General features: G+C 49.1%; 1 protein-coding gene across 2 annotated transcripts; it reads right to left on the bottom strand.

The window, feature by feature from the left end:
* Positions 1–663: 663 nt before the first annotated feature.
* Positions 664–25,373, bottom strand: COL6A2 (collagen type VI alpha 2 chain). Of its 2 annotated transcripts, none has more exons than XM_005532689.3 (28): positions 25,157–25,370; positions 20,982–21,119; positions 19,695–20,293; positions 19,221–19,241; positions 18,505–18,570; positions 18,044–18,097; positions 17,918–17,962; positions 17,697–17,723; positions 17,370–17,396; positions 17,206–17,250; positions 15,923–15,976; positions 15,463–15,525; positions 14,972–15,034; positions 14,401–14,490; positions 12,869–12,931; positions 12,439–12,501; positions 12,251–12,313; positions 11,724–11,786; positions 11,224–11,274; positions 10,860–10,895; positions 10,425–10,487; positions 10,119–10,181; positions 9,902–9,937; positions 9,635–9,680; positions 9,357–9,509; positions 8,733–9,185; positions 8,416–8,454; positions 664–1,482 (listed from the first exon to the last, which is right to left on the bottom strand). In XM_005532689.3, exons 2-28 carry the CDS (start codon positions 21,088–21,090, stop codon positions 875–877), a joined length of 3,063 nt encoding a protein of 1,020 aa, XP_005532746.1. In that variant the 5' UTR covers positions 21,091–21,119; positions 25,157–25,370; the 3' UTR covers positions 664–874. The 2 variants fall into 2 exon arrangements, with proteins under 2 accessions (XP_005532746.1, XP_014116713.1); XM_014261238.2 differs by lacking the exon at positions 664–1,482 and adding an exon at positions 4,239–5,769 and having other exon boundaries at positions 25,157–25,373.
* Positions 25,374–27,683: the final 2,310 nt, after the last annotated feature.

Here is a 27,683-nt window from a genome sequence, read left to right as displayed (position 1 = left end):
ATCAACATTTACCAGCTTGAAACCAGGAGAATCAGCTGCTCACTGAAAATAATTTTAAAAGCCCCACAACTACAGAAAAAAATAGTTTTTCAGGATAGAGTGAAAAAGGTTTGTTTATTTTTGCAGACAGCACAGTTCAAGTTCAAAGCTGGGCATTGCTCAGCTGATGCCAGTTGGAGGAAGGTACCATGGATGATGCTTTGAGCACACTGGGATGACTGGGAGGCAGCTCTGGTGGCTGTCCACTATTTTGTCAATGCTGGGAGTCATGCTGCCCCTCTCAGCTGAAATTTTGAGTGCAGTAATAGATGAGCAGGTTCTGATGAAGGGCAGAATGACAGAAGGAATCAAGGCAGGTATGGCCCACAGGAAAATAAAGATCTTAGAGATGACTTGCAAAGTTTAAGATAGATAAATCCCCCAAAGGAGCATGTGTGGAAGACAGCAAAACCTCTCACACCATCCTGCTTTTCCCAGAAAGGAGGAGCGAGATGCACTGAGAGATACTGAGAGTTCTTGAAAACTAGAGTTATTCATTGGTCCTGCTACACTGGAATGGTTTCTTGCATCTCTGATAATCCCTCTGAGGATTACAGTATGTACACAAATCATGGTTTAGTGTGTGCAAAGCTTTACAGAAGTACTTCTTATGGCTCTGTATCCTGCTTTGATCTGGGTTTTAATTAGCACCATAAATGTAAGATACATGACTCTTCATCATGAAAATCAGTAAAGAGCTCTGGATTTTGGTTAGAAAGGAGGACACAGAGGGCAGCTCTTCTGGGCTAGCAACCATACAGGGGGAAGAAAATACAACAGGTAATATCAGGGGTGTGTATATCAGTGAGAGAAGGATTGTGTGTGTGCCCTTCTTCTAACAAATCCATCGAATGAACCTGTCAAAGAAGGTGGGCTGGGAGAGGCTGTCATAGTCTTTCTCCCGGAAGATAGCTGCCCGGTCCCCCAGGCCAAGCTTCAGCAGAACATCCATGTCCACGTCGCTCCCCAGAGCCACAACCGTGGGCATGACATCTTGCTTCTTCATGGAGTTGATGGCCTCCTCCAGGTTTTTGCTTCCTGTGATGCCATCGGTGATGAAGACAAAGGAGAGCTCTGCATTGCGCCGGGCAAGTCGCTGCCCGTTGCCTGGGCTGAGCACGATGTTGTTGATGGCGTGGATGATGGCTGACCCGATGTTGGAGGATGAGTCCAGGTACTTGATCTGTGCCAGGGCATCGGAGATCTCAGTAAGGTTGTGGGTCAGTGGGAAGACCACGTTCTGGTCCCGCTCACTGCCATACTGCAGCAGTGCAATCCGAGCATTCATGTGGTCACTGTTGCTCCGGGCCAGTGTCAGCTGCTGGGCCACGTCCTCCACGAAGCGGTGAGCGCTCTGGAAGTTCTGCTCCCCAATCCTTTCCGAACCGTCCAGCAAGAAGACGACGTCAACAGGGCGCTGGGTGCACTGGGCTACGGCAAGCTCTGAAGGGGGAAGAAGAAGAAGACAGGAGCTGGGAGAATGAGAAGACTATGGGATAGTTTGGGTTGGAGTTGCCTCTGTGCATCCTTGTCCAAAGAAGGAACAGCCCAACCCCACTGCCAAAGCCTGTTTTTACCACTTGAAATGTAGGAGATTTGCTTTTGACTTTTGCTTTTGCTTTTGATGGCTCAGCTACTGGGCATTTAATGAATGTTAATTCTGGGACTGATGACAGACCCTCATGAAATTAGACAGGTCTGTGCATTTCAGTCCCAGAATTACATCCAGTGCCTTACCTCAATTTCCAGCTCTTATTTGTGAAGGGAATATCCAGAGATTAATGGCAAGCAGCACCTGCAAACCTCTCAGTTACTTTGGGTGAGTGGTTTACTGTCAGAGTTGCTCTTATCATAAAATCATAGAATCGGATAATCTCAGAATGGTTTGGGTTGGTGGGAACCTTAATACTCATCTTGTTCCACCCCCCTGCCATGGGCAGGGACACCTTCCACTACTAGGTTGCTGCAAGCCCAGTCCAAACATATAGAATATATGAATATATGCAGTGAATAAACTCAATAAGAAACAAAAAGAAGAAGAAACTAGCTATCTTTGGAGTCAGCTGATAGGGACCATTATTTCCTCCCTTTTCTGTAGTTCTATGCATTGCATTCAGTGTTCCTCTGAGTTCCCCCTGAGCTGCAGCAGGGCAATGCCCATAGCACTCTCAAGCGGTTCTGTGGCTCTGAGACTGAATCTCAAAAGGGTGAAGTCCCAAAGATGCTGCCATGTTTGTTGCATGACTGGAAAGGAATAGAAGCTTCTGGAGCAGCCCCACCTTGAGCATCCATTTCTGGCTACAGGAGATAACTTTGAGGGTAGGAGTGTAATGTTAGATTGAATTTCCAGAGAAAATCCAGCCTGAGAACGAGCTTCCCTAGTGCTGAACAGTGCTATGTCTGTGTTCAGCACAGAATCAGGGAATCACAGATTCTGTATGGTTAGAAAAACCCTCTGAGATCCTCAAGTGTGACTGTTAACTCAGCACTATTGTATTAACCTCTAAACCATATCCCTAAGCACCACATCACGTTTTTTGAACACTTTCATGGACGATGACTCTACTGTTTCCCTGGGCAGCCTGTTTCAGTGCCTGACCACCCTTTCAGTGAAGAAATTTCCCCCAATATCCAATCTAAATCTCCCCTGGTGAAACCCGAAGCCATTTCCTTTTGTCCTCTCACTTGTTACCTCCTCTCTTTTAAAGCAATAAAGGCACATACTCACCTCTGCCCAATCTTCCATGAGAAATGTTGTGTAAAGGCACGTTGATGCTGCAGTTCCTGGTATGCAGGCACTGCTGCCACAAGGTTACCTCGCCTTGTGAGCACCTGCTCTGAGCAGCCGTGGAGGGGGAAAAGCAGAAGGGAATCCCCCTTGCAGCCACACAACCCAACACCTATGTGAGGGTCTGTGAAAGCAGCTGGGAGCAGGGGCTGCGTGTCATATCGGGGCAGTGTTAACAGCCTCCCCCTAGGCCCGCCCACATGTTTCTTGAGATGACAAGCAAGCCTGAAGAGCTCCTGGCTAAGCAGAGGGCAGCATCACTCCATGGAGCATCAGCGAGAGCACACTGCACATCTGACAGAAGCATTCCTCAGAGACACATTCTGCTTGCTGCTCAGCCCTCACAGCTGGAGAGGGCTGCCTTCCAGCTGTTTGATAAGGTGCCTTTACATATGAGTTATCCCATGGGAATATGAGGCAGCAAAGCCTTGGGTTTGTCCTGTTCAGTGTTAGGCTCTGGTTGCAACTTGTTCCCATTTCTGAGAGACTGAGGACCTGAGCACCCTTTCCTGCAGCAAGATTCTCATCCTAACTGGGAGGGAAGCTCTCAAAAGCACCACCACAAATTAGGCAAACTAAAATCTTCCTGTCATGCTTTTAACTCGTGCATTGGTCCTTCCTATGGGGATCATGAATACCTGTAGCTCACAGCTGAGGATGTCTAATGAAAGCAGCACAAATAAGGAGAAATATCATTGATTTTTCTGCCATTAGTGTGTGCAGAGCAGCCCCACCCATTCACTTCACTTTCTTGCTTCTTCTAATACCTGAGGAACTTGTATTTCCTCTATTCTTTTGCAGTGTTGACAGTGGAGATGAAAGTGAGGTGGGGACTGCCCTCCCAGACTTTTTTGGTGTTTCCCCCTTTCCCAGCCCATCCTGTGTCTTTGGGGAGGGGTGGACCATCCTTCACCCAGCTCCTTATCTGTGCTTCCTTTGCCCAATAGTTTCACTGAAGGAACTGCTACTGTGATGAAATACATCTGGTTTTATCAGAGGGATTAACTGGGATTATGTTAAAGAAACACTCCTTCACTCATTTGCCTTTAACAAGGACAAGCACAAATACTCCTCTTGCAAAGAGACATTTTCTCCCTCTCCCCACCTCTAAAGAGCTGAAGGTTTTTGTGAGGTAAAAAACTTTGTTTCCAATATTTTGCTAGGAATAAATGGCCACTGTGTGATGAAATTAAGTAAAATCAACACCCCTTTGCTGAAATCCTCCCCAGCTCTCTTTGTTTGGCAAAATGTCCCAGCCCTGAGATCTTTTCAAATCAGTGGGGTTTGGGAGATTTTCCTCTGGTATCATGGCCGGAGCAGCCTAGCTACTCTGAGTTCAGTCCTGCATCCCAGCAGGCTAAGTCATACTAATTTTGCAGTAAAAAAATCAAAACAGAACAGGGAGTTTGGCTTTGCACAGACTATCTGGAATATGTGAATTATGACAAGAGTCAGACATAGGCTGATCATTTTGCTTTCACATAATACACAGAGCACATCATATAAAGCACTCAGAACTCTTTTCCCTCTATTGTACACTGAAAGTAGCAGAGTACTCTGAGCAACTTGTCCTGGGAGGAAAGAGTGCTTCAGCATTTCTAAACAATTACTTACTTTACCTTGGGGGAACATCTGGAAATATTACAGCCACATTCCTGAAGATGGCACATCTCCCTTCTGCCCATTAAATATGACACTTGCTCAGTATACTTTATTGCAATAATACCATGTCAGTCAGAGTAAGTGCTTCTACCCCTGTGTGTCCATACAAATCCCACTACTTCTAAATAGAGCTTGAGAGCAGTTAAACTGGAGGTGGGAATGGCACTCGCCTGCCTGACTTTGTGAGACCAGGGGAAGCTGAGCAGATGGAGATACCAGGCCTTGTCCAAACACCACAGAGGTGGTGGCTCTGTGGTCTCTGAGACAAAGCAACAATGGGTGTGGATTGAGTAAGCTCTACTACATCAAGCTTGCTTTTAAACAGCTCAATCAAAGAGTTTTTCTTTAGACCACTTAGTGTTATGTGACAGAATATCTGCCTTTTGTATGTGGACAGATACACGTTTTGGATTATAACAGAGGAAACACATATGGACAAGCAGAGAAAAAGGCCAGGGGAGCCCACACAGCTTCTGAGAGAAGCACTGCCCAGGTGTCAGTGCTCCCACTGGAAGGGGAGGGTTGCTCCCCCTCCCATCCTGCTTGCTTCTTCCCTCCACACCCCCAGCTGCCCATGAGGAATTCCACAGAGACATTGTGGTGAGCAGGGATGCACCTTGCTTAGTCGGCTTTAAGGGACCCAGAGGGAACCTGTGTTAACCAAGAGAGAGGATGCAGAAGATGCTTTGGAGGGGGTTAACAAGGACATATGCAGGAAGGTGTGGGGGAAATGCATCATTAGGCTCTTGGCAAAAAAGCAGCAGGCAGAGCAAGAGCATTCCTTGGCATTGCTGGGGAAAGCCACCATGCTGGGCAAGCTGGAGGGAACTGCTCCTTGTATCCTGTCCCCAGATGAGTGCAACCAAGCCATTCCACTGCCTCTGTCTCTCCTGAACTAAAAGCGTCTCCTCCTGTGCTGTCCCTTCTGCCACACAGGAGTGACGAGTTCTACCTCTACTCAGCCTCTGCCTCCCAAGAGAGGTCTCAGCACAGCCCTAGCACAGTCTCTGGGTCCCCCACAATCTCACTGTGCACCATTTTGAAGGTGTCAATGAACAAGTCCATCCACTCTTGCCGCTCATTTCCAGTGGCAAACTTGGCTTTTTCGGCGGTAAAAGCCAAAGTGGCCACCAGCTGGGTGTACATGCTGGGGTCCTGGGATTCCCGCGTGGAGTTTAGGAACTGGGCGATCGAATGTATGGTGCTGGGGAAATCTATGTTGACTCCCTCTTCCATGGGGCGGAAAATAACTGGGTTTACGCTCCCAGGGTTCCTGTCATCTGCAAGTGAGCGTCAAAAGAATATTTTCAGAGCTTGCTAGCAATGGCTGTGTCTCTGAAAGCTACCTGGCTTTCCTACCTGCGCTGCACCAGAAAAGAACAGAGCCAACGAGGACAGAGAAGTAAAGATCAAAGCCAGATTTTAAATCTTTCTGCCATTTGTGTTGGAGGAATCATGAGACTTGCCCTGAAATCTTTCAGGTGTTAACTGAGTGACTCCAGAAAATTACACAGAATCTGAACTCCCCAGGTGATCTCTGATCCTGGCTGATTCCTACTGATCTGGCATAGGCACGATGGAGAAGGAGCAGAGCTCAGAAAAAAGGCCACTCCCTTCTGCAAAGAGATTGACCCATCATGTAGCTTAGGACTGTGCTATGTGCAAATTGCACACAGGATGCTTTAAGGCAGGAAGACATCTAAGGGGACAACATTATGTGACCTCCTTGCCTGGTACTCAGCTTCAGGGCAGTGACTTCACGTCAAAGCCGTGTGGTGTCTGGGCTTGTCAGAACCCTGAGAGCCTTTATCTGTGCCTGGCTGTGTTGAATTTAACTTTGAATAAAAGCCCAAAGCTCAAAGCAAAGCCTTTTGGATCAGTTAGCAAGAGTCTCTCAGGATGTCGTGCGGTTTCTACAAAGCAAGTGGTTAGTTCAGATTCAACCCTCCAGCATCCTGTTAGCACAGCAGTAACTGATGAGAGACAAGGGGCTGTTCTGAAAATGGGAATATCTCAGGTAAAGCCCTGAGGCAGCATGGAGTAAAGACAGGGTTTACGTAGTACCTGTCCCTGCCTGTGCTCTGTTGACAATACCTAGGCTGAAGCTGGGGCAGCTCATTTGCCCCTCAAAGTACCAGAACCACCATGCTGAGCCATGGGGCCAAGAACGGGACTGGTTTAGCTGCCTCCCTGACCTGTCTGTCTGGCCAGTCCACTACACAGACATTGGATGTGCACTGGCTCACTCACATTCCCTCTGAAGGGAACCGTCTCCACCCAGAGGATCTGCATGGGAATTGGAACGAGCTTATGGGATGTTCTGTGAGAACCAGAGAAGTCTCAGGCTCTGACATGTGTCGGATGTCCCATCCCATTCAACACATTCCCTTTCTACTAGGGAAGTGTGACCACTACAAATCCTTCTAAACAATGACAGCAGTGCAGCACGGACTATCAAGCGTGGTGGGTGGGAGGCTCCTTGCCCAAAGACTCCTGAACCTATTACTTGAAATTTACCAGACCTAGAAGAACTTTTGCCCATGCTGAAAGGGCATTTTCACAGGAGGTGAAACCAACCTTACCAGCCACGTCACTCTATCTCCCAAGTTCTCTGGGGCACTTAGCCTGGTTTGTATATGGCATGGCTTATGGGATTCACTGAAGAGGGAACCCCCTCAGATGCCCCCTCAAGCCATTCCTGTTCTGGTCCCCCAGGGCTGCCAGGCACTGGCGAACTGTTCTCACTTTGCATCAGGAACAGAACACTCAACTGCACTACAAGGAAAGGACCGACAACTTTGCCTTGTGTCGGAGGGCTTTGATGGCCCAAACCCAGGAGAAATGAATGCACCACTGCTTTTGTTCCTTGGAAATGGAAGGCTGCAAAGACCAAAACCTTTGAAGACACCTGAGCAATCACCAGTGTGGCCTGGGGATGTCACTTCCTTGTGCATAGATTTGCAGGCAAAGCTCCCCAGAAGACACAGCAGAGAAGCTCAGCATCACGGTTGGATACTGTGTGTCCCCAGCATGGCCAGGTGTAAATACTGTAAACATCAGCATGAGATTTTAGACAGGAATAATTATAGATTTTCTCCGGATTTCTGTGCATCCTGGAATCAGTTTTCCTTTCCTTTGCATGGAAACAAAGGGACTTATGTGAAAATGAAATTTGATAATCTGTATAAGGCTCAGTTGAAGCTGGGGACTGCCACAAAAACATTCATGGCAAGAGGAAAGATAAAAATTGCAGAACGGGCGAAACTGTGGTCCTCTATAAACTTTGTGTATCAGCACAGAGTGCACCTATAGTATTTAAACAGACGCAGGGACTCAGACAGAATCTCTAGGAATTTGGGATGCACATCTGCCCCATAACAAGCAAAATGTGACCCAGTAAAGCTACTTTCAGCACACAGAGCACCAGAGAGAGGATCCTTACAGCCTCTTCCTTTAATACAACACCCTGAGTTGTTAATTAAATACAGCCAGCGTTAGAGAAGCCAAAGCTTTGGGTCCACTATGTTGCCATTTTCCAGCTGGTTCCTAACATCTGCTCTGCCAGTCACTCCCAAGGAGCATCCTGCTTCAAAGGTCATGTGAATGGGAGTTTAGCAAAGGGATTTTGACTTGGGTTTGGAGGTCAAAACCTGGTGGCTCCCAGGAATTTGGTTGGGGAGAAATATTGTGGATGTGCCATTCTCACACAGTGTACTTGTACCTACCTGTGCAGGGAACTCAGAGAGAGAGGAAAAGAGCAGGAGATGAAACCCTGGAGCCTCTTCTCATATAAAGTAACACTATTTCCCAAACTCCTGCCTTGCAAAGGGATTGAACAGGGTTGCACCCCCCTCTCCTACTCCTGAGCCTCACACAGTCTCCCCCCAGAGTCTGTGCAGATCCATGAAGTTACTTGTAATGTTTACCTGTCTGACAGGGCAGCTCAGGGCAGACGACCTGTGGATCTGGAAGGAAAAGAAACAAGGAAAACTGAGCCATGTGTTGCCATCCTCCTTCACAGCTTGCACAGTCAGAGTGGCAGGACAAGGTCTCTTACAAGGAACCCCAAAAGACTTCCCCAAAAGGTTGGTCTGTATCTGAGGAAGGACTCTTAGTTCTGGGCTAAGGTCAGACTCCACCATGGATGACCCAGCTGCTGGCCAACCTGCTGGGACACATCTCTGCCCCTTACCCCTAACCCTGGGTCTCAAAACTCCAGTTCCACACATGGACAGGGACAGACCTGGGCAGAGCACGTCCTCCATCTTGTCAATGAACTCCTCTGCCACCAGGTCTGAGAAGAGCCTCATCTTCTGGACTCGCTGGGGTTCGTTGCAGGCAATGGAGACCAGGGTCTCGCTCTGCTCTGGCTGGTCGAACATGTCTCCAATGCCGATGGTGTTGACCACTACATCTCTACCACAAAGAGCCCCAAGGTTCTTATCATCATCCCGGGGGTCGTAGCGCCCGTCTGTGATCACCACAGCGAACACTTGGGCTTTCTTTCTCCTGCTTTCCTTGATGAGCTTGTTGTAGGCAAACTGAAGGGCAGATGGCGTCCAGGTGCCTCCAGCGATCCACTCCAGGCGCTTCACTGCTTCCTTGAAGCTTGACAGGGAATTGATGCGCTCATCATCAAGCTTGATGGCTTCAAAAGTCCCCTCATGACTGTACTGCACCACCCCAACACGGGCACCTGCCAAGAAAGTGTCATATTACTTGGCTTTCCATCCTTGGGGAAAAGTGGAGAGAGTCAAAGAGTTGCCCAACTGGTCTGAAAAGCCATGGAAAATAACCATTGAGGTTGAAAGGATCCAAGACTCTTTTCTTTTCCCTGTGCCCCACTGTGTCCCCTCAGAGTCCAGACCTGTCTGTGATTTGGGGTCCTTGGCAATAGAGCCCAGCCTGCTGACCACGTTGACAACAAAATTCTTCTCCAGGGTGAAGTTGGTGTATCCGATACTCTCGGAGCTATCTATGACAAACATGATGTCCAGGGCACCGCAGCGTTTCTCACAGTCTGTGGAGAGGGGTAGAGGCAGGGAAACAAAGGGGTGAGTGATGCTGGGAAGCTTCTGGTGACCCCCTTTCCCTATCCCTCAAGCGGTTGTTCTCCTTCCCCAGGGAGAGGTGATGTCAGCTCACCACAGCATCCGCACGTCTCTCGCACGTAGGTCATCACGTCACAGTCCTGCCAGGACAGGGTTGCAGGGTCAGCGTTTCTCTCTAAGCTAAAGACTCCCCTTTCCCTTCCTGCCCAGCCTGCCCTCTCCCCTATTTCCCTGGCTCCTGTAGGAAGCCACAGGCCACCTCTGCCAGGCAGCAGCAGGACCTGATGTCCTGCTTCGTTCTTGGGCTGTGCACAGAAAAGCCATGATTGCCCCAGGAGGATGAATAGCAGGGGTTACTTACAGTCAGACCGGGGTCTCCTGGTGGGCCAGGGGTTCCCTGTAAAAAGAATACAGGGATTTCAGGCACAGTTTTCCCAAGAATTCTTTTTCTGGGAACTAGATGTCAGAGACATCAAAAATGTGGCTTTCTGAAGGGGAAGGCCCACTGTGAGCCAGTGGACACAGCTGGCAGCTGTGTCCCCTCCAACAGCATCTCCTCAGACACTGTGGGACTGTACCTCTGGGCCTGCTTCACCAGGTGGACCACGCTGTCCAGGCTCTCCTCCTGGCCCAGGATCACCCTGGGGAAGATGTAAAGAAAGGTTAAATACTTCCTGGGCAATGTTGGTAATGCAACCCCAGGAGTTCAGGGCCCCTTCTGACCCCCTGATCAGCCCCAGCCCTGCTAAGCACAGTCACCAGGCTGCCACAGATGAGCTTGGGGACAGGGACCAGGCAAAGAGTGGCAGTGTCATGCCCAGTGCATGTGGCAGGGATGTGGGAGGGAGACACTGACCCTGGGGCAGTACAGGGAGTCTGCTTACCGGCTCCCCCTTCTCTCCTTTGGTCCCTTGTACTCCTTTTGGTCCAAGTTCACCCCGTCCTCCCTGTTCAGTGGAAGGAGATACAGATCCAGCGTGGAGCACATCTGGATGTGCTCAGGCAGAAGCTCTGCTGCATCACACACACATGCCTGCCCGACCTGGGAGAGCATCCTCTAAGCCAGCAGCTCAGAGCACAGAAAACAGTGTTTATACAGGCATTACCCAAAAAAAACCCCGGAAGTTCTGCAACATATTTTTCATATGATTTCAAAAGGAGATGGGCTTGAGAAATATAACCAGGCTCCAGCTGCAGGGAGTATCCAGGGCAGCTGCTGGCACGGCTGGCTCTTCAGCCATTAACCTAGGGGGCTGGGACACAACTCCTTGGCATTCAGTCAGTACAAAAAAACAGGTGATGGAGATAAGCACACTCACCTTGGGTCCTGGCTGCCCCTTCTCACCCTTGTCACCCTGCAAAAGGAGAGGAGGGAGAGGTCAGCAGCTGTCCAGGACTGGCCTCACACTGTGCACCCATACACCCAAAGACTGCAGTGAGGAGCATGAAGCTGAAGAGCAGCTGTAGCTGATGCTTGAGGGACCATCACCATGATTAGAGCTGGGATCCCCAGCACCTGATGGACTGTGGCCAGGTTCACTTCTGGTGTTCAACCCCCATTATCCTTCACAGGCTCCACACATCTGCATTTTTCTTCCTCCTTCCCTGTTTTCTCAGTCTGCTCAGATTTGAGAAACATCCACTCAAACAGATTTCCTCACATGCTGGATGAGGAATACATACCTGAGGTCCTCTGGGTCCAGGGTAGCTAAAACCAGGCCTGCCTCTGTCACCCTTTGGTAGGAAAAAAAGACCCGTGAGATACCGAACCTGGCCCTTCTGACCTGTTCCTGTCTGTGACAGTTACAGCCATTTTCATCTTCTCTGGGGGTGACACCACCAGGAGCCAAGGCTTCTGCAGCTGGCCCTGAAGCACTGGGAACTGCTTTGCAGAGCAAGGATTTGCAGGGTCTTGGGGATGTCATGTGCCAGGGATGCCCCTGAGTTTGCTCAGGGTGAAGAGTGAAATCAGAGCTGCCTTGGCTGGAGTAAGACCTACATCTCTGCCCTATAGGGACAGGTCTGATTCTGTTTTTGAGGCACACAAGTTTCTGCTGTGAAAGCTGCTTTTTTTCATTGTTTTTTGGGTATTTTTTTGTTTGTTTGGGGTTTTTTTTAATAAATAAGTGAATAGGAACACAAATCCACCTTTTCAAATGCAGAGGTTTATTCATGAACTTTACCTTTGGTCCTGGTGGTCCAGCATCACCTCTTGGGCCCAAGTCACCAGGGTCCCCACGTGATCCCTGCAGGACAGATGTGGAGAGAAGGCAGGGAGTGAGTGAGGATGTTCCCTGCTGCCCACACGGGACTGTGCTGGAGAAACCAGCTCTTGAGATGGTGCTGCAGGATCATCTCCTTTCCTGGTGAGTTCACTGTGGCAGTGACTGTCTAAGCAGTGGGGTTCCCATGTCCCATAGAGCCACCTGGATGTCACAGCACTACTGCCACAGTGGCGTTGATGGACTAACCACAGATTCAGGACAAATAGGTGCTTGTGGAGTCCCATCTTCCCTCTCCCCAGTGACCCACCTTCTCCAGAGATCCCTTCCACATCATCATGAGAATACACAATTTTTGAGCCTCACTGAGAGAAGGTCGTGCAGGTTCTCCTTGGGAGGGACAGTGCAGGCAGCTTGCCTGTGTCAGCAGGGCAAGCTCTCACCACAGAAGGAGGGCATGGTCACACACATGCCCAAGTGTGACTTACTATCCTGCCTGGCTCTCCCACAGCACCAGAAGGGCCTCGAGGTCCTGGCAGTCCTTGTTCTCCCTGCACAGCAAAGAAAGACACAAGAACACAGTACATGAGGAAAGCTGGGCAAGCTGCCCTGGATTACACCAGGGCGCTCCCTTCCCCTTCCTCCTGGCTGTCACCAAACCTTGCTCCATGCTTACCCTAGCTCCTTTGTTTCCAACCTCACCGGGCAGACCACGAATACCCTCTGGACCAGGATCTCCCTGTAAGAAAGGAAAGATATTCCTGGTCAGGGATGCCTGCAATGTTATCTGCGTGCATGGCAATGCTCCATGATGCCCTTCTCAAACCTGGTGTTTCTTGGTTTGAAACAGTGTCAGGGCAGTGTGCCCTCTGAATGTGTCTCTCAGCCTTGAGCTTTACTGCCCTTCATCCCCTCTCTGGACCAAACCCTGGAGAAGGAGGCTGTACCTGGTGCCAGTGGGACAGTGGGAGCACAGCACAGTAGGATCTGCGTTCTCAGCTCTGGTGCTGCATGGACACTGCATGGCTGGGCCTTAGCACATAACACACCCCAGTCCTGTCTATTTTGGGCTCATTTGCAATAATCTGTGTAGTTGCTTTACTCACCCTTTCTCCTATGCCTCCAGGAGAGCCTCTGCTGCCTTTTGTCCCTGGATCTCCACGTCGCCCCTTAGCAGACACGGAAGTCACATAAATGGGGTGAGAGGATGGATGTCACCTGGGCAGTGGCTCCTGGCTGTCCTCCCTCCTCCCTCTGGGCCCAAGAGATGTACACCTGCCCCCTAAGCAAGTGTGTTCCCAGCAGCAGGAGAGCAGGGATACCCATACTTCCTTTTGGGAAGCCACAGCCAGACTGTTGTTCCACCACAGTGACCATAAGCACGCCTGGTTCATTCCCTCAGGGTTAAAGACTATGATTTACTTCCAGCTCATCCAGTGTTGCTTTCTGCACTGGATCTTGCACAAGGATACAGGCTGGCTGGATTCTGGCCCCATGGTGCTGGTGGAGCTGTGCCAGGGATCATCCTCTCCAACCCATCCCTGTTGTAGTATTTTTATTCAGTTCTGTTAAAATTGTTAGTATTTCATCTGTTTGGTATGTTCCTGGTTCTCCCCCATTTACTGCTTTGGTTGGTTCCATTTGTCTGTTATGTAAACCCCTCCCAGTTTTCCTGAATGTTCCCTGTCAATCACCTTTACCCTGCCCCATCTCCCCGTCCATCATTGTAAACCCCACCTCTCCTTCCAGCTCCTTCCATGTATATCATCCCTTCCTCAACACGTTATTGGTTGTTACGTTATGTTCCCGCCTTCTTTGTATCCCCATTGGTCCCTGACATTGTAACCTCCTCCCCTTACCCCTCCCTCCATGAGCTCCCATTGGATCCTGGACTGTGCCTCCCCTGAGATAAACCCCAGTGCACAGAGGGGCTCTGGGCTCTCTTCGGTCCTGATTTCTGCCAGCCCAGACCCTTGTGCTCATCCCCTCTCCCGAATAAACCTGTTCCTGGGAAGTTCAGCCGAGTGAGTCTCCTCCTTCCTTTTACCATCACCTACGACGCCTGATTTGGCAGAGCCCGGCAGGATTCGGTGCTCTGAAGGTTCTGCAGTGGGATCACCTTTCCCCTGAAGTTCCCCACTCCTAGTGACTGCCCGTGCCGGAGTGGCACCGTAGAGCTAGCCTGGAGCTCTGGTGCGGCCAAGAGCAGCGTCACATCCCCAAAATTTGCAGTGCCCCATCATATTAACTAGAGTGTCTGTGGCACCACTGATATGTGACACTGCCCGTTTTACAGAGCTCTGCCATGATGGCCACCAGATCCTGACTGAGCTCCTGCAAGGAGCCAGAGGTTTGGGGAACCTGCCAGAGTACAACCAAAGTGTCCCCGGGCATCCAGAGAGGCCAGGCCTGTGTGGTTATGTGGGAACACAGGATGCTTCTCTAAGGTGAATGGTTTACATCAGGCTTAGGATTATGGGAGTTCTGCTCTGTGAGGATGGGAGAGACAAGGAGATCAGCCATCTGCACATCTTTTGGGATGCACAAAGCAGAACGGGAGTTTCTCAACACTCATCCATGAAACTGCCTCAGGTTCCTGTGGTGTGTCCAGTGTCCAGGGATCTATTCAGCCACTTACAGCCTCTCCTTTGGGTCCAGGAGGTCCCACTTCACCTTTCCTCCCCTTGGTTCCAGCAGGCCCTTGAGCTCCAGGGTTGCCTGGAAGTCCCTTGGAGACAAAAAAGAAATACAGTTTGTGGGAAGAGAGGGAAGAGGGTGTGCACATCCCCCCCATTTTTATCCTGTGTCAAGCAGTCCCCCTCGAGCAGAAGTGTGTATGAGCATCCAGGTTCCACTTCCACGCATCCGGCATGCCCACATGGCACTGGCATGAGCAGGGGCTCCAGCCTTGGAGCAGAGTGATCCTGTGTCACCTTCCCTCCATCAGCTGACAACAGGTTTTTCAACTGTTCCTTACAGCATCTGGCCAGTCCTGTCCAAAGCCAGAGGGGCTGTGGCTGCCTCTGGAATTGTCCCAGACTAGGGTGGACAGGGCTTGGAGCAACCTGAGATAGTGGAAGGTGTGCTTGTCCATGGGAGAGGGTGGGACTGGATGAACTTTAAGGTCTCTTGCAGCCCAAACAATTTTGTGATTTTATGAGCAGACCACAGTAAAACACCGGAGACATTAGGATGCCGCATGAACCTACCGGGCTTCCTTTTTCCCCTGGGGGCCCCAGGGGTCCACTGCGACCAGGCCGTCCAGGATCCCCCTGAAACAGCCAGAGAGCCAATGGTCATTGCCTGCCTCACCAGCACATTGCACCATGATTAGCCCAAGCAGCAAGGCCAGCAAGGTCCTGCCCTCAGCTCCTGTGCCTGGTGATGGGATCCAGACCCCAATGCCTATGGGCTCCTGTGATAGATTGGCATTTAAAAAAAAAAAAAGGGAAACAGCTAAGGAAGTTAAGGCTGCTGGAGGCTGCTGGAAGTTTGTTCTTCTTGCCAATAACTGGCCATTTCTGAGAATTGACAGTAGTTTTGACCATTGAAAAGTGAGATCAACCTGTGAACACCACCCTTTAAAACCATGACAGCTCCATAAGCAGCTAACAATTTAGAATATATGTATATAAAAATATGGGGAATGGTGTTGAGCACCCTCTGCCCACATCCCGCTGCCTGTGCAGAGTACTTGTACCTTTATGCCTGTATCTCCCCTTTCTCCTTGGTCTCCTGCATCTCCTGGGTAGCCATCAGGGCCCTGGGGAGGGAAACAACAAAGAACCACACACTTCACATTGCAAATACTTTCCATGCCGAATAAATAAAATTAAACTTTCTTATCAAATAACATTTCTAAGCTAGTGCTCTAGAGGCTAAAGTAGTTTTTGCTTGTTGCTAATGTTGATGAAAGGGGCAATTCCTTCTCTCTATGTGGAGGGGAGGAACACTGGGGGCTCCCAGCTTCCTTGTCCATGAAAAGGAGGCACAGAAAAATCAAACTGTGGTCCCCATTCCATGGATCCCAGGTCTGGGATCAGATTATACCCCTAGTAGGAAAATGGGTAAGTAACCTCTTGTTGGTCATCTTTCTACATACGTACCTCACTCAACAGCTACGCAACTGATGTGCTGGTGAAAGAGCAAAGTGTTCCTACCTTGTCACCAGGGTCACCCTTGCATCCTGGTGGTCCAATTCTCCCCAGCCGGCCCTGGAGAGATTACATTCAAAGGAAAAAAATGAGAAAGTATAGGTGTCTGAAGGGAAAACACAGCTTTTCTTGCTGGCAGCTAATAGTATCATCATCCACTGACCTGATCTGCCACCAGCTAGAGAATAAATAGCAAGTGTACTCCTTAAAACAGGGACAAAAGTGGAGAGGAAAGCAGACTAAAGGAAATCAGGCAGGCTCATCCCTGAGAGATGGGAACCCTTGAGGCTGCATTTGGCAGCCACTCACGTTCAGGGTTGTGCTAGTCCTCTCTCATGGCTCTCCTGTCAGAGCAGGTCAGGTGTGCAGCAACCACTCTGCCTAACAGATGCTGTGAGAGAAGGGACTGTCTTGCTCTGTGTCCTGAAACAGCTCTGTCACCAGTGCTGAGACAGCTGAGAGACAGCCCTGAGAAGGGCTTTAGTGTTTTAGAGACTGGAGGGGACTGAAGGATGTTTTAGAGCTTCAGCAGCACTTGAGGAGTGGGAAGAACTGTAATTATTCAGATACACTGGGCTGGGTATAGGAAACTCTGCAAATCCAGGGTATGCTGGCCAAAGGACAAAGCCAAGGACTTTGCTGTGAGGCCTTTGAATTTGGCTTTAGGGCTTTAATACTAAGTACAAGCTGTGGCTTACAGATGAAGTGACAAACTGCCCTGAAACCCAAATTTCTGTGAAGCTTTCTGTGTCCATGTCCGGTAGGGCTCACTAACACTCAGGATAAGGTACCAGATTATCTGGCCTTATCACCTTCTCAGCAAGAGCACAGACCGGATCACTGGAGAGAGCTTGCTGACAGAGGGACAGCACTAAATGGCATGGAGCTGTGTGTGGGATTTAGTCTGGATATTAAGAAAAGGTTCTTCCCCCAGGGGGTGGTGGGGCACTGGACAGGCTGCCAGGGAGTGGTCACAGCCCCAGTCCCACTACAGCTCAAGGAGAGTTTGGATAACGCTCTCAGGCACAGGGTGGAATTGTTGGGGTATCCTGTTTGAGTTGGACTTGATTTTTTTATCATATTCTGAGATTCATTCCTGCGACCTGAATTACTTCATGCATTTCTATGGGACATGCAGAATAATGTACAGATAAGTTCACAGAAACCTCAGTTGGAACAGAAAGCCAGCATGTGGGATAGTAGAAACTAAACAACCTGTGGGGATGAGAGGGTAAAGAAACGGAACACCAGCACTGACATTATGGGGTGCTCCCAGTGCTCCCAGTTACCTTCTGTCCGTCTGTGCCGTTCCTTCCTGCCAAGCCAGGGGCACCCTTGGATCATGGGGGGGAGGGGAGGGGGGTGGAAAAAGAAGAAGGATATATTAACACACAGTCAGTCCAAGGGTTTGGGAGCTGAAACAACGTGCAAGTTAGAGAATGTTCTTTCTTACCCTCCGTCCATCAGATCCAATTTCTCCCTGGGAGAAGAAAAGGACAGTAAGTCAGACACTGCCTGCATCTCAATCCCACCTCACTCCTGCCTCCCTCTCGCCCTTCATTTACATCCTGAACCCATTCTCTCTTCACCAGACAGTGATCAAAGCCTGAAGGAGGAGACAGGCTTTGCAATGCTCTTGGAAATTCCTCCCCAGGTCCACAATTACATGTTAATAGGGTTGTTATCCTTCCCCATCACATCTAATCTCTCTTCTTCACATCAGAAAGGAGTGTGGCCCCTGCCAAGTGCTCAGCCAGCCATTCCATCTCTTCTTTCTCACCTTCTCTCCTTTTAGCCCCGGGACACCCTGGACAAAGGAATAAAAATACAAACAAACAAAAAACAAAATCGCTGTGTTAGTGCCTGGGCAATCAGCAGGAGTTGAGGGTAGACGTCTGGGGTGGGAAATGGGCAGGTGAGAGGGAGAAGCAAAGCTCCCCTTGCTTTACCAAAAATCAGGGAATGCAAAAAGAGCTCAGCCATCGGCTATGGGATTCTTACCTTGGGACCAGGGTATCCGATTGGACCTTCAATACCTGGGTCACCCTTCGGGGAGGAAGGCAGGGAGAGTTAGCTTGAGGTCATCAGAGATGCAGCAGACAGAGGGAAGGATTTTCCACAACTCACCTGTCGTCCCTTCAGCCCAGGGGAACCTGGCTCACCCATGTTCCCCTTTGCACCCTAAAGAAAGGAAAAACCCAGCATAAGTCCAGGCTTGGTGCTGACTGAGAAAGTGGCAGTTTCTGGGAGATCAGAGCACACAGCTGGAGCAGGAGAGGGGGGACACCCTGTGCATGTGTGAGCTCTGCTCTGAGAGTGCAGAACTCAGCAACAACTGCTGCCTCAGTCCTGGTGTCCTCAGGTGCTCAGGTGTCTCTCTGCACTGCAGGCAGTGCATCAGCCTTGGCACAGACATGGGCAAACCAGTGCTGGCTGTGTCTCCCAGGGTCAAGACAGATGTTGGGGGGTATGTCCCACCCAGGTGCTACCTGAGAAGGCAGCTGAGGTGAGCTGAGGTCTAGGGCATCCTGCAGTGGTAGTGGCAGGCAGAAGCATTATTGTTTTTCTCACAGCTTAGAGTAACTTACCTTCTGCCCTCGGTATCCCTTGGGACCAGGTGGACCTGCAATCTCCAGGCAGCTCATCTTGTAGCACTGAAATACAAGAAATTAAACTGAGGTACTGACAGTGTGCATCCTCAACTCAGCTCAGCTCTGCACCCATGGCTCTGCACGTGCCTCTCCCCATGAACTCAGGGCTAAAATCTATTGGGTCAGGGCTGAGGCAGCAACAAGCACACAGAGGAGTGCTGCCCATAAATTAAGAGTGGAAAGTTGCCATGAGCATGTTCATTATAGCTTGGCTCTGGGCCCAGAATGAAAGAACAAAACTGCCAAGTGTCAGAAATGGTGGGGGCTTGTGGGCATCTGTGGTCATCATGCGACTGGCATGTTCTTTGGTGCATCCCCTGCATAATCCTCCCTCTGTGTGCCAAGCCCTGCCCCTGCAGGGCAGAAGCTTCAGCCAGGGCAACACTTAGGGAATGTCCCTCCAAAGTGATGAAATGAGTCTATTCCATAGACCAGAACCCATGCAGGCGAGGGGGAGGTAGGGAGTGAGTCCAGGGTGCCATTATAACCCTTGGATAAGGGAATGTGTCCCCAGACTCTGCCCTGATCCATAGGTGGGAAGGGACCCATCCCACACAGGTCCATGCTGTTCTGGGGTGTGAGCTGGTCTTCTCTAACTGGGGCAGCTTAAACCTGTGTTGTGTGTCAAAGACATGAAGATGCTGCTCACTCACCTCCCCGTAGGCTTCGTGTTTCTGCAAATGAGAGAACAGGAGGAAGAAGATCAGTTAAGGTGCTCAGTCCCACGGGGGAGACAGGAGCCCACCCTTGGAGGGGGTGTGTGATGGTGAGGGAGAGGAAGTGGTAAAGGTCCCCTGGCTGTAAAGATGCCCTCGGGAGAGCCCCTGATTAACAGCATCTCACAGCTGGGGTCTGAAAGACCACACTGATGGTGAACACTATCTCAGTGTGGCACACTCTTCCACATTACCCAGGGAGCAGGTTGGGGTATGGCATGGTCTTCAGCAAGAGCCAGGACTAGGGTGGCAGCCTGTCCAGACATGCTGGGAAATGGAGGCACAAATCAAAGGGCCCTAGCTAAATACCAGAAAAAGGCTCCACCTTCCCTACTAGAGGTTATATCCCAAACCCAACAGACGGGAAAGCACTGTTCCTCTTACGCCCCCCACTCCCCTCCCTGCACCTACCATAGCCTGAATGATCCTGTCAATGGTGTTGATGTCGATCTCCAGGGTGTCTCTCTGGGTGATCGCGTAGTTGTTGCGGTAGAGCTCATGTGGCAGGTTGGCGATCTCCCGCAGGCCCTGCTCATACACCTTCTCGCTGGGGGCCACCGCAAACAGCTTGATGCCCATGTCTCGTGCCCTCTCAGCCTGCATCTTCATCCCCCCGCAGGGGCTGCCTGTCACGTGGCCATCAGTGATGACCACTGCGAAGTTCACGCCGTTAGCCATCTGGGTCTGGATCTGCTGGGTCATGTTGGAAATCGCACAGTCCGTGAAGGTGCCCCGGCCCAGGTACTTGATGGCAGACAGCCTGGGCAGGTAAATGTCTTTGCTGCTTGTCAAAGGGCTGTAAATTTCTACCACGTCTGAGTAATGGAGCCCACCAAACTGCCAGGTGATGTAGACTCGGTTCTGGTAGAGCTCGCTCTCCAATTTATCAATGAACATGGGGATGAATCGCTTTATTTGGTCCACAAGGCTCTGGATGGGCACAGTCTGCAGAGCCACGCTCTCCGAGGTGTCAATGATGAAGTAGACATTAATGGGGCAGTTCCTCTTTTCTGCATGGGGACATTTATTCAGACAATATCAGAGCACTTCATGCACCACCTTCGCTGTCCCCCGGACACCCAGACCAGTGTGTTGCCAGAAGAAGCACAAGTCCCACCTAGCTCTAGAAGTGACACTTTTGTTTGGGTCAGATGGTTCCCCAATGACCAGGACTTCTAACTCCTAAGATCTGCTATAGAATTACTGAATAATTAAGGCTGGAAAAGATCTCTAAGATCATTGTGTCCAGCCATTAATCCAGCACTGCTTTGTACTGAATCTGTCTTGAAAACCTTGCTTTTTTTGGTAAGAGTCAAGCTGGAACCATGAATCACCTCTGCATTGTAACTGAAAAGTGAGGAAATCACCAGATTTAAAGTGAACAATTTTCTGGCAACAGTTAGAGAGCTGAGTGCTAGAGACTGACTGGTGTTTGTTACTGCACCTGCTGGGAGAGACCACCACTGGCAGACCCCAGCTCTTCCATCTCTATCTCTCTGCACACCAAAGCAAACCTGGAAATGTGAGTTTGGGTGGAGGATGGTGCTCCCCACAGATGGGGTGTTACCACAGGAGTGCAAAGGGCCTGGGGAGGTGGAATGTCCCACTGTCAGTCCCTGACAAGCAGGTTCTACAACTGAGCAATGTTTTTGTTAAAATTGCTGCCCGCAAAGGTGACCCAAATTATTTGGTTAATACCTGCACAAGAGGTAGGACTGACATCTCCAACATCCACATCAAGCTGAGCAGCATGGAGAGGAACTAGAGCCACACAAAGAAGAGTGGGAAACAAGGCTTGTTGGAACATCTCAGCAGTCCCTCAGGATAATCAGATGTCTGTGGAAAAACACAAGTTACATGTTAAACATGATACACAATCACCTGACTCTGTTGGTATGACATAATGCCAGCCAGTGCTCCTTGTATACCCATGGAGTGAAAGGACAAATAGAAAACCTCTTGAAGAAATGCACACCTTCAGTGCAACCCATCACCAGGCCTCCAGGGAGTTTATTTCATGTAGTGTTACGACAACTTAAAGCAGCAGAAGAGTTAGAAATCTAGTCTGCAAAGTTCTTAGCAATGTATGCAAGTGTTCAAAGGAACACAGGATTTGAAAAGATATTCTCAGGCAACACTCAAGCAACACTTGTCAGCAGCATGGAATGTGGAGGAAGGGGAGATGAGCCTTTGTGTCTAGAGGACCCCAGAACCAACCAACATAGCCCTGTGGTAGCCCAGAGATGCTTCTCTGCATGGTGCCCAACCCACCACTAACAAAAAAGGAGCATATGAGATGTCTGTTAAGAAAACAAGACCTAAATCCAGTCCAAAAGGAGAGCTTCTTTCTTCAATGTTTTTTTGGGGGTAACTTTTGGAAGAGTCCAAGGCTTGAAGGGACACTGAGCATGCCTTTGGTGTCACTGGCAATGCAGGGGGAGGGCAAGTGAGCAGTGCAGCTGGGTTGCTGCCGCAGGAACAGCACTACTGAAGAATACACTCAACTCAGCCCTCCTTGGCATCCCTTGAGACCTCTCTCCATGTGGTGCCCCAGCTCATGCCTGGTAGGAAATACCCTGTCCCAGTTTACAGTGCCAGCTGCAGTGTACCACAGGCTTCTGCAAACTGCTCTATGCTGGAAAGGTTGGTGTCAGTGCTGCTGAGACCCTACAACAGTGACAGCCTTCCTCCTCACTAGAGCCTGTGCTTATGAAAGAATTGAGATTGCTCAGCCTAGAAAAGAAAAGGGTCTGGGGTGGCTTTACAGCACCTGCCGGTACCAAAAGGGGCAACAGAAGAGCTGAAGAGGGACTTTGGACAAGAGCCTGGAGTGATAGGACAAGGATGGACAGTGATAGGACAAATGGCTTCCAATTGCCAGAGGGCAGGGTTATGTAGTGAATTGGGAGGAAACTGTTTCCTGTGAGGGTGGGGTGGCCCTGGCACAGGTTGCCTACAGAAGCTGTGACTGCCCCTGGATCCCTGGAAGTGTCCAAGACCCAGTTGGACACTGGGGCTTGGGGAAATCTGGTCTAGTGTAAGGTGCCCCTGCCCATGGCAGGGAGTGGGATGGAATGGTCTTTCAGGTCCCTCCTGACCCAAACCATTCTATGATTCTATGAAGTCCCTGCACAAGTCAGTGTGGCTCAACTTCCATTGTGCTGCAGAGAATAAAAGTGGTATGGTCAGGATAAAACACTTTCATGCTAAAGGGGTGCTTTAGTTAAGATCAAGATTTCACCCCTCTAAGTCTACTGCAGGCTTTCATTGTTTTGTTTGCCCTTCATAAAACAGGGCTGCAGGAGATCCTGATCTTTTCTAGGACACAACAGCTTTGAGCCTTCAGCACCATTTTAGAGCATGCCTTTAGCTGAGGAAGATGGAGACATTAACTTTTGGAGACGCTGGGAGCACTCAGGGCTTTGGCCAAGTGTCTGACTCATCATTGCATCCTGAGTTTAACCACCTCCCTCTCTCCTTCCTTCTTTCCCTCTGTGTGTGTGGGTGGGAAGGCACTGTAAAGCAGAGCAGTTGGCCTGCATGGGCAGCCCAGACCAGCTCTGGCACAGGATGGCTCCTGCCCACAGCTCTTGGGACCTGGGACTGGGTCAGTGAAGCACCACGGCCTTGGATACTCCATTGGCAGAACAGAAAGGCAGGAAAGTGATTTCTGAAAACACAAGACTCAACTCACTTCCCTTGGGTCCTCTTGCACTGTCTCCTCTATCCCACTCTGTACCCCGAGCAATGTCAGTCTCCCGCTCTCCCAGCATCCCACCTGGTATTGACCCCCGGACACATGGTGGGGGCGCTTCTGGGAGCTCCAGTCCCCACCTCAGGGGCCTCCAAGGCTGGGGTGGGCAATGCTGCCCATTTTGTCATCCTCAGAGCACCACCAGCTGATGTGATGATGTTGCAAACCCCGTAACATTTGACTTAAAGTCCCACCTGCCGCTGCAAGATACTGCCCTGGAAACCTCAAATTTCACCAGTACTTCAGATTTAACTGTTTTCTGCATGTTGTAGGCAATTTTTGAGCACAAACAGTTCAAAAAACTAATGCAAAGAGCAAATTGGGAGCTGACTCATAATGCCTGAACACTTGGGTCTGCCCATCCTGTTCTTCCGTGACACTTATGTCTCTGCCAGAGAAAGACCTTTGTTCCTGTGAGGCCTTCTCTCAGTATTTGTATTTAAGAGTGTATCACCTCTTTCCCCATGAGATTCACACAAGGGAAAAACAACAGGCAATTTTTGGGGGGCACTATTTTGCACTATTCTCCCTGAATGAGGGTCTGTGCTCCTACCTCAGGTGCAGAAAAATGCATGGTCTTTGCTGCTCCCACATGGAGATCTCAGGTAATCTGGCTGTTACACACATAACCGAAAAATATATGGACTTACCTAAACAGAGCCCTGCAAAAAGAGTGGCCTTGCAGGAGGACCTAAGTTCTCTCCTTGCTTCTCTTCCCAGCACAAGCAACTGAACCAAAAGTGATATTACGGCAAACAATTTAATTGCAGTTGTTCAAATGTGCAAATTCTATCTGGTTATTTGTGCTCTCACGTCTGATTATCACTTAGAGCAGATCTCAATGCCGTAGAAATGTCAGCTCATGCACCTGGACAGATAGAGTCATGGTCTGCCTTATCCATCCCACACACTGATATTCCTGAAGTTCCCTCTGGTGCACTGTGTATGTCTCCTCCAACACCAGAACACCCATTGTAACTGAGCAAACTGTTTCCCAAATTTGCAAAGATCGAGATGCCCTACTCTCTAAGCTAACACTGCTTTCAAGGAACTTATCTAAAGCCACATAAAATTAAAGGCACACAGATTGCATTACTCTCAAGAAAGGAGAGTTATGCTGGCTGTGCTAAAATATGCAGAATAAAGTTTGAAGCTTTCCTGCTGCTCAGCCCCAGCATTTTCCATGGCCATGCCCAGTAGGCAGTGCCTGTGGTGTCAGTCACTTGTGCATGCAGCATTTTGTCTATTCAAATGTTTGATAAATGAAACTAGAAAAGAAAAATATGTCCCATTTGGAACAAAACTCTTATAAATGCACCTCCTCTTCCTTCTCATTTGTGTGCCTATGGATTGCACGCTGCATGAGGAGGGAATTTCAGTGGTGGCTGCAGCCACTACCCAAACGTGCCTTGTAATATTAATCCCTGGGCAGAGCACCCAGGGGAGAGGTTTCAGCTACAGTGATTCCAGATCTTCTCCAGGTCTCCTAATGTAATTATCCTGGGATTTCAGCTAGGGAAAGCCCAGGCTGCAGGAAGGCTAGGGGGAACAAACCCCTGCCACCAAGTGCAACAAATTCACAGGCATTCCTAAATGACCTGCCACCTCCCAAAATAGAGGAGCTTGTGCTGATGTAATTTAGCATAAATAGGAGACAAGGACCACAGGTTGAGTCTAAATTGTATCTTCTGAAATCGCAGAAATCAAGGGGGAATCATGTGGCAGAGCAGTTCTTTGCCCTGCTGCTACCATTTCACTGTAGCTGCTGAATTCAGCTCAGTTACCTCAGGGAAGACTGGTTCAACAAATCCATCCTCTCCACTGAGGGATTTTCTAGACCTGTGGCCCTGGAAGTTTGTGGCCCACACTACTTACACCTGGAAAAAAACAAAACTTTGGGAAAACACCCAAACTAGCCAAGAGCTGAAAGTAAAGGAAAAATTAATATTCTCTTATAGCAGGTACTGTCTAAATGTGAAAAAGACACTTTGCTGTAAAGCCGGTAAGCAGGAGCATACACAGGCTGAAATTTCAGAGGGATTTCTGTTCTTCCTAGCTGGAGCCGCGTCAGTAAGTAGCCACAGAGCCCCTTGTACTCGGAGTGAAAAAGTCTGCCTACCTGGAAAATAAGGTCATCAAAACTTTTCCCCCAGATCCGTCTGCAGCGTGAGGAGACAGGACTTGATGGAGTGGCCGGTGTCAGGAAGGCTCCCGCATCCCCGGCTGGAGGGTGGCTCCGGGCTCTGGGTGCTGGGATGTGCGAGATGAGAGAGCGGGAGGAGCAGCGGAGGCGTCTCCAGCCCAGTCCCGCTATTCCCCAGCCGTCTGGAACTGCCCTCTGAGTTCCTCCTCCTCCTCCAAAATCGGGCAGAGTCGCGTTTGCAGTAGCTCCGGACATCCACGCAGAGTCACTGTGGGTCTACCGAGTCCTGGCAGGGTCCCCTCCCCTCCGCTCCGACGCGGCTCGGGCTGGGCTGGGGCGAAGTTGTCCCCTCTGGAGCTGAAGGCATCTTTGTTTGACGCGAGCTGGAAGAAGTCTCATTTTTCCATGATGAGAGGCCCCTTTTCAGGGTTGGCATTGCTGCCCCACATCTTTATTTATACCATCAAATAATCTTTCTCCTTCTTCCCCCCTGCCGTCCTACTCCTCTTTCCATCCTAGTAACGTGTCCTGAGTGGAACAAATGAAAACAAGAACATTTCAATAAAGAGCAGCTTGCACAGAATCGTGGAATCATTGCCCTTACAAATATCCAAGTCTTGCTCAGAATCAGCCAAGTCGTTTCTATTAATTAATTTCTGGGTATGTAGAATCATGGAATCATGGAGTATCCTGAGTTGGAAGGGCGTCACAAGGATCATGGAGTCCAGCTCCTGGCCCTGCACAGAACAGCATCAAAAATCACACCACGTGCCTGAAAGCATTATCCAAACCCTCCTTGAGCTCAAGTGCTTTGTTACTGTAGTATTTTTAAAATTATTTTTAAATTCATGAGCTATTTTTAGTTCTTCTAAATGAAAAATAGGGACAAATGTCCCAACAAAAAATATGGAGAACAGCAGTGACTTTCAGGAATACTGCCTGTTGATCCTTGAGCTATAATTTTGTTTTGAAAAGCGAAAGAAGGATTTTGTGAGGCTATTGCTTTCCAGGAACTCTCCTGCAGCTCTGAATGGGTTGGGATACTCTGGAGTATCTTTAGTGGAGAGGAGGGGTCCAGATTTTGCTGACAGTGATTTACCAGACAGCATCTGAGATGCAAACCATCCACCTGCTAGTAATCCAATGAACATGTCACAATCCCAGCCATTTGTTTTGCCTGCTTTGCTGCTGTGTCCAAGCTCTGTAATGTCCATGGGTACCCATCCATGATACTTCTAATCCATTCAATGCAGCTGTTTCTAGGTGAACCTGCCCCTGCAGAAACTGTTTCTCCAGCAAGAAACCTTACCATATACAACTGGACAACACATCTGTCCCTTGCAGTGCTGGTGAGTGGAAAGGAGCAGAGCACAAACTTACACCTTCACATCTCCCTCTCCCTCTTCCCAGACTGTCTTGTCTTTTCTCTGCAGTTTCTTGAGCAAAGGACCTACATTAAACTTTCTGTGTGTGCTTCTTGAACTTTCTCATGTTAAATCAAAACTTTTCCTTGCAGCTTGACATGACAAAATGTCTTGTTCCTGAAAGGATTCTTATATATTTTACAGCACAGCTCCTTGTTGTACACTTTCCCTTCATAAAAAAGGCAATCTTGGTGTTTCTCCCTGCCTAGATATGTATTTGCATGACATTTGTAGGAATATTGTCATCTTTGCACCACTGTCACAGATGGGTACACCTGGCAAGTTCCTGTCATGTGTTGGGGAAGTCTGACACACACGCACACTGAAGTGGTAGAAAATGGAACAAAATAACCTCAAAACAGCCTGCTGCCTTTTTTTTTTTTTTGGTGGGTTTTTGTTTGTTTGGTTGGTTTTTTGTTTTGTTGTTTTGTTTTTTGGGGGGGTTTTTACATCTTCTTTTAGAACTGATGTTAAAGGCCTGAGCTAGTTTACTGTCACTGAGGGTTTTTTTCTTAAGAATGGGCTGAGGACATAGGAAGCTCTGAAGGCAAATGTACTCTCTTTAGCTCCTTTTCCTAATCCTAAAATAAATTTCATTTCTTTCTTTCTCCTTTCAGAGGAACTGGAGATTTCATGGAAAGATATTTTGCAGAGAATGTACATGGATATGGATTAGTTACTCACTGTCTATGTTTGACTTGGTGATCTCGGGGTTCTTTTCCAGTCTTAATGATTCTGTGATTCTATCTGACCTGCAAATTATTACTACAGCTCACAGAACACATTGTACTGAACAGATACTGAGTATTCCATTACATTTAAAATGGAGGGAGAGGAAATGTAGGAAGATGAAGGGTAGAAAGAAAGACAAGACTTGTTTATCTGCTCTCCTCTACAACTCTATAGAATTGGAAGTAAGGCACAGATGGCTACTATTTCATTTACATCCCCTTGTAAACTGGAATGTGTTTTATGGTTTGTTTAGTTGTTCCATTATAAACTGTGTATCTGCTCTTTTTTTTTTTTTTTTTTTTTTTTTTTACATCTGACTTGTAACCCTCAATAAAATGTGAACTCTT

The sequence above is a fragment of the Pseudopodoces humilis genome, chromosome 8, assembly GCF_049639895.1.
Source record: "Pseudopodoces humilis isolate 2021_Gansu_Grassland_sample_001 chromosome 8, ASM4963989v1, whole genome shotgun sequence".
NCBI classification, from domain to species: Eukaryota; Metazoa; Chordata; class Aves; order Passeriformes; family Paridae; genus Pseudopodoces; species Pseudopodoces humilis.
Note: the sequence above shows the minus strand (reverse complement) of the source record. Positions and strands in the feature narration are given on the sequence as shown.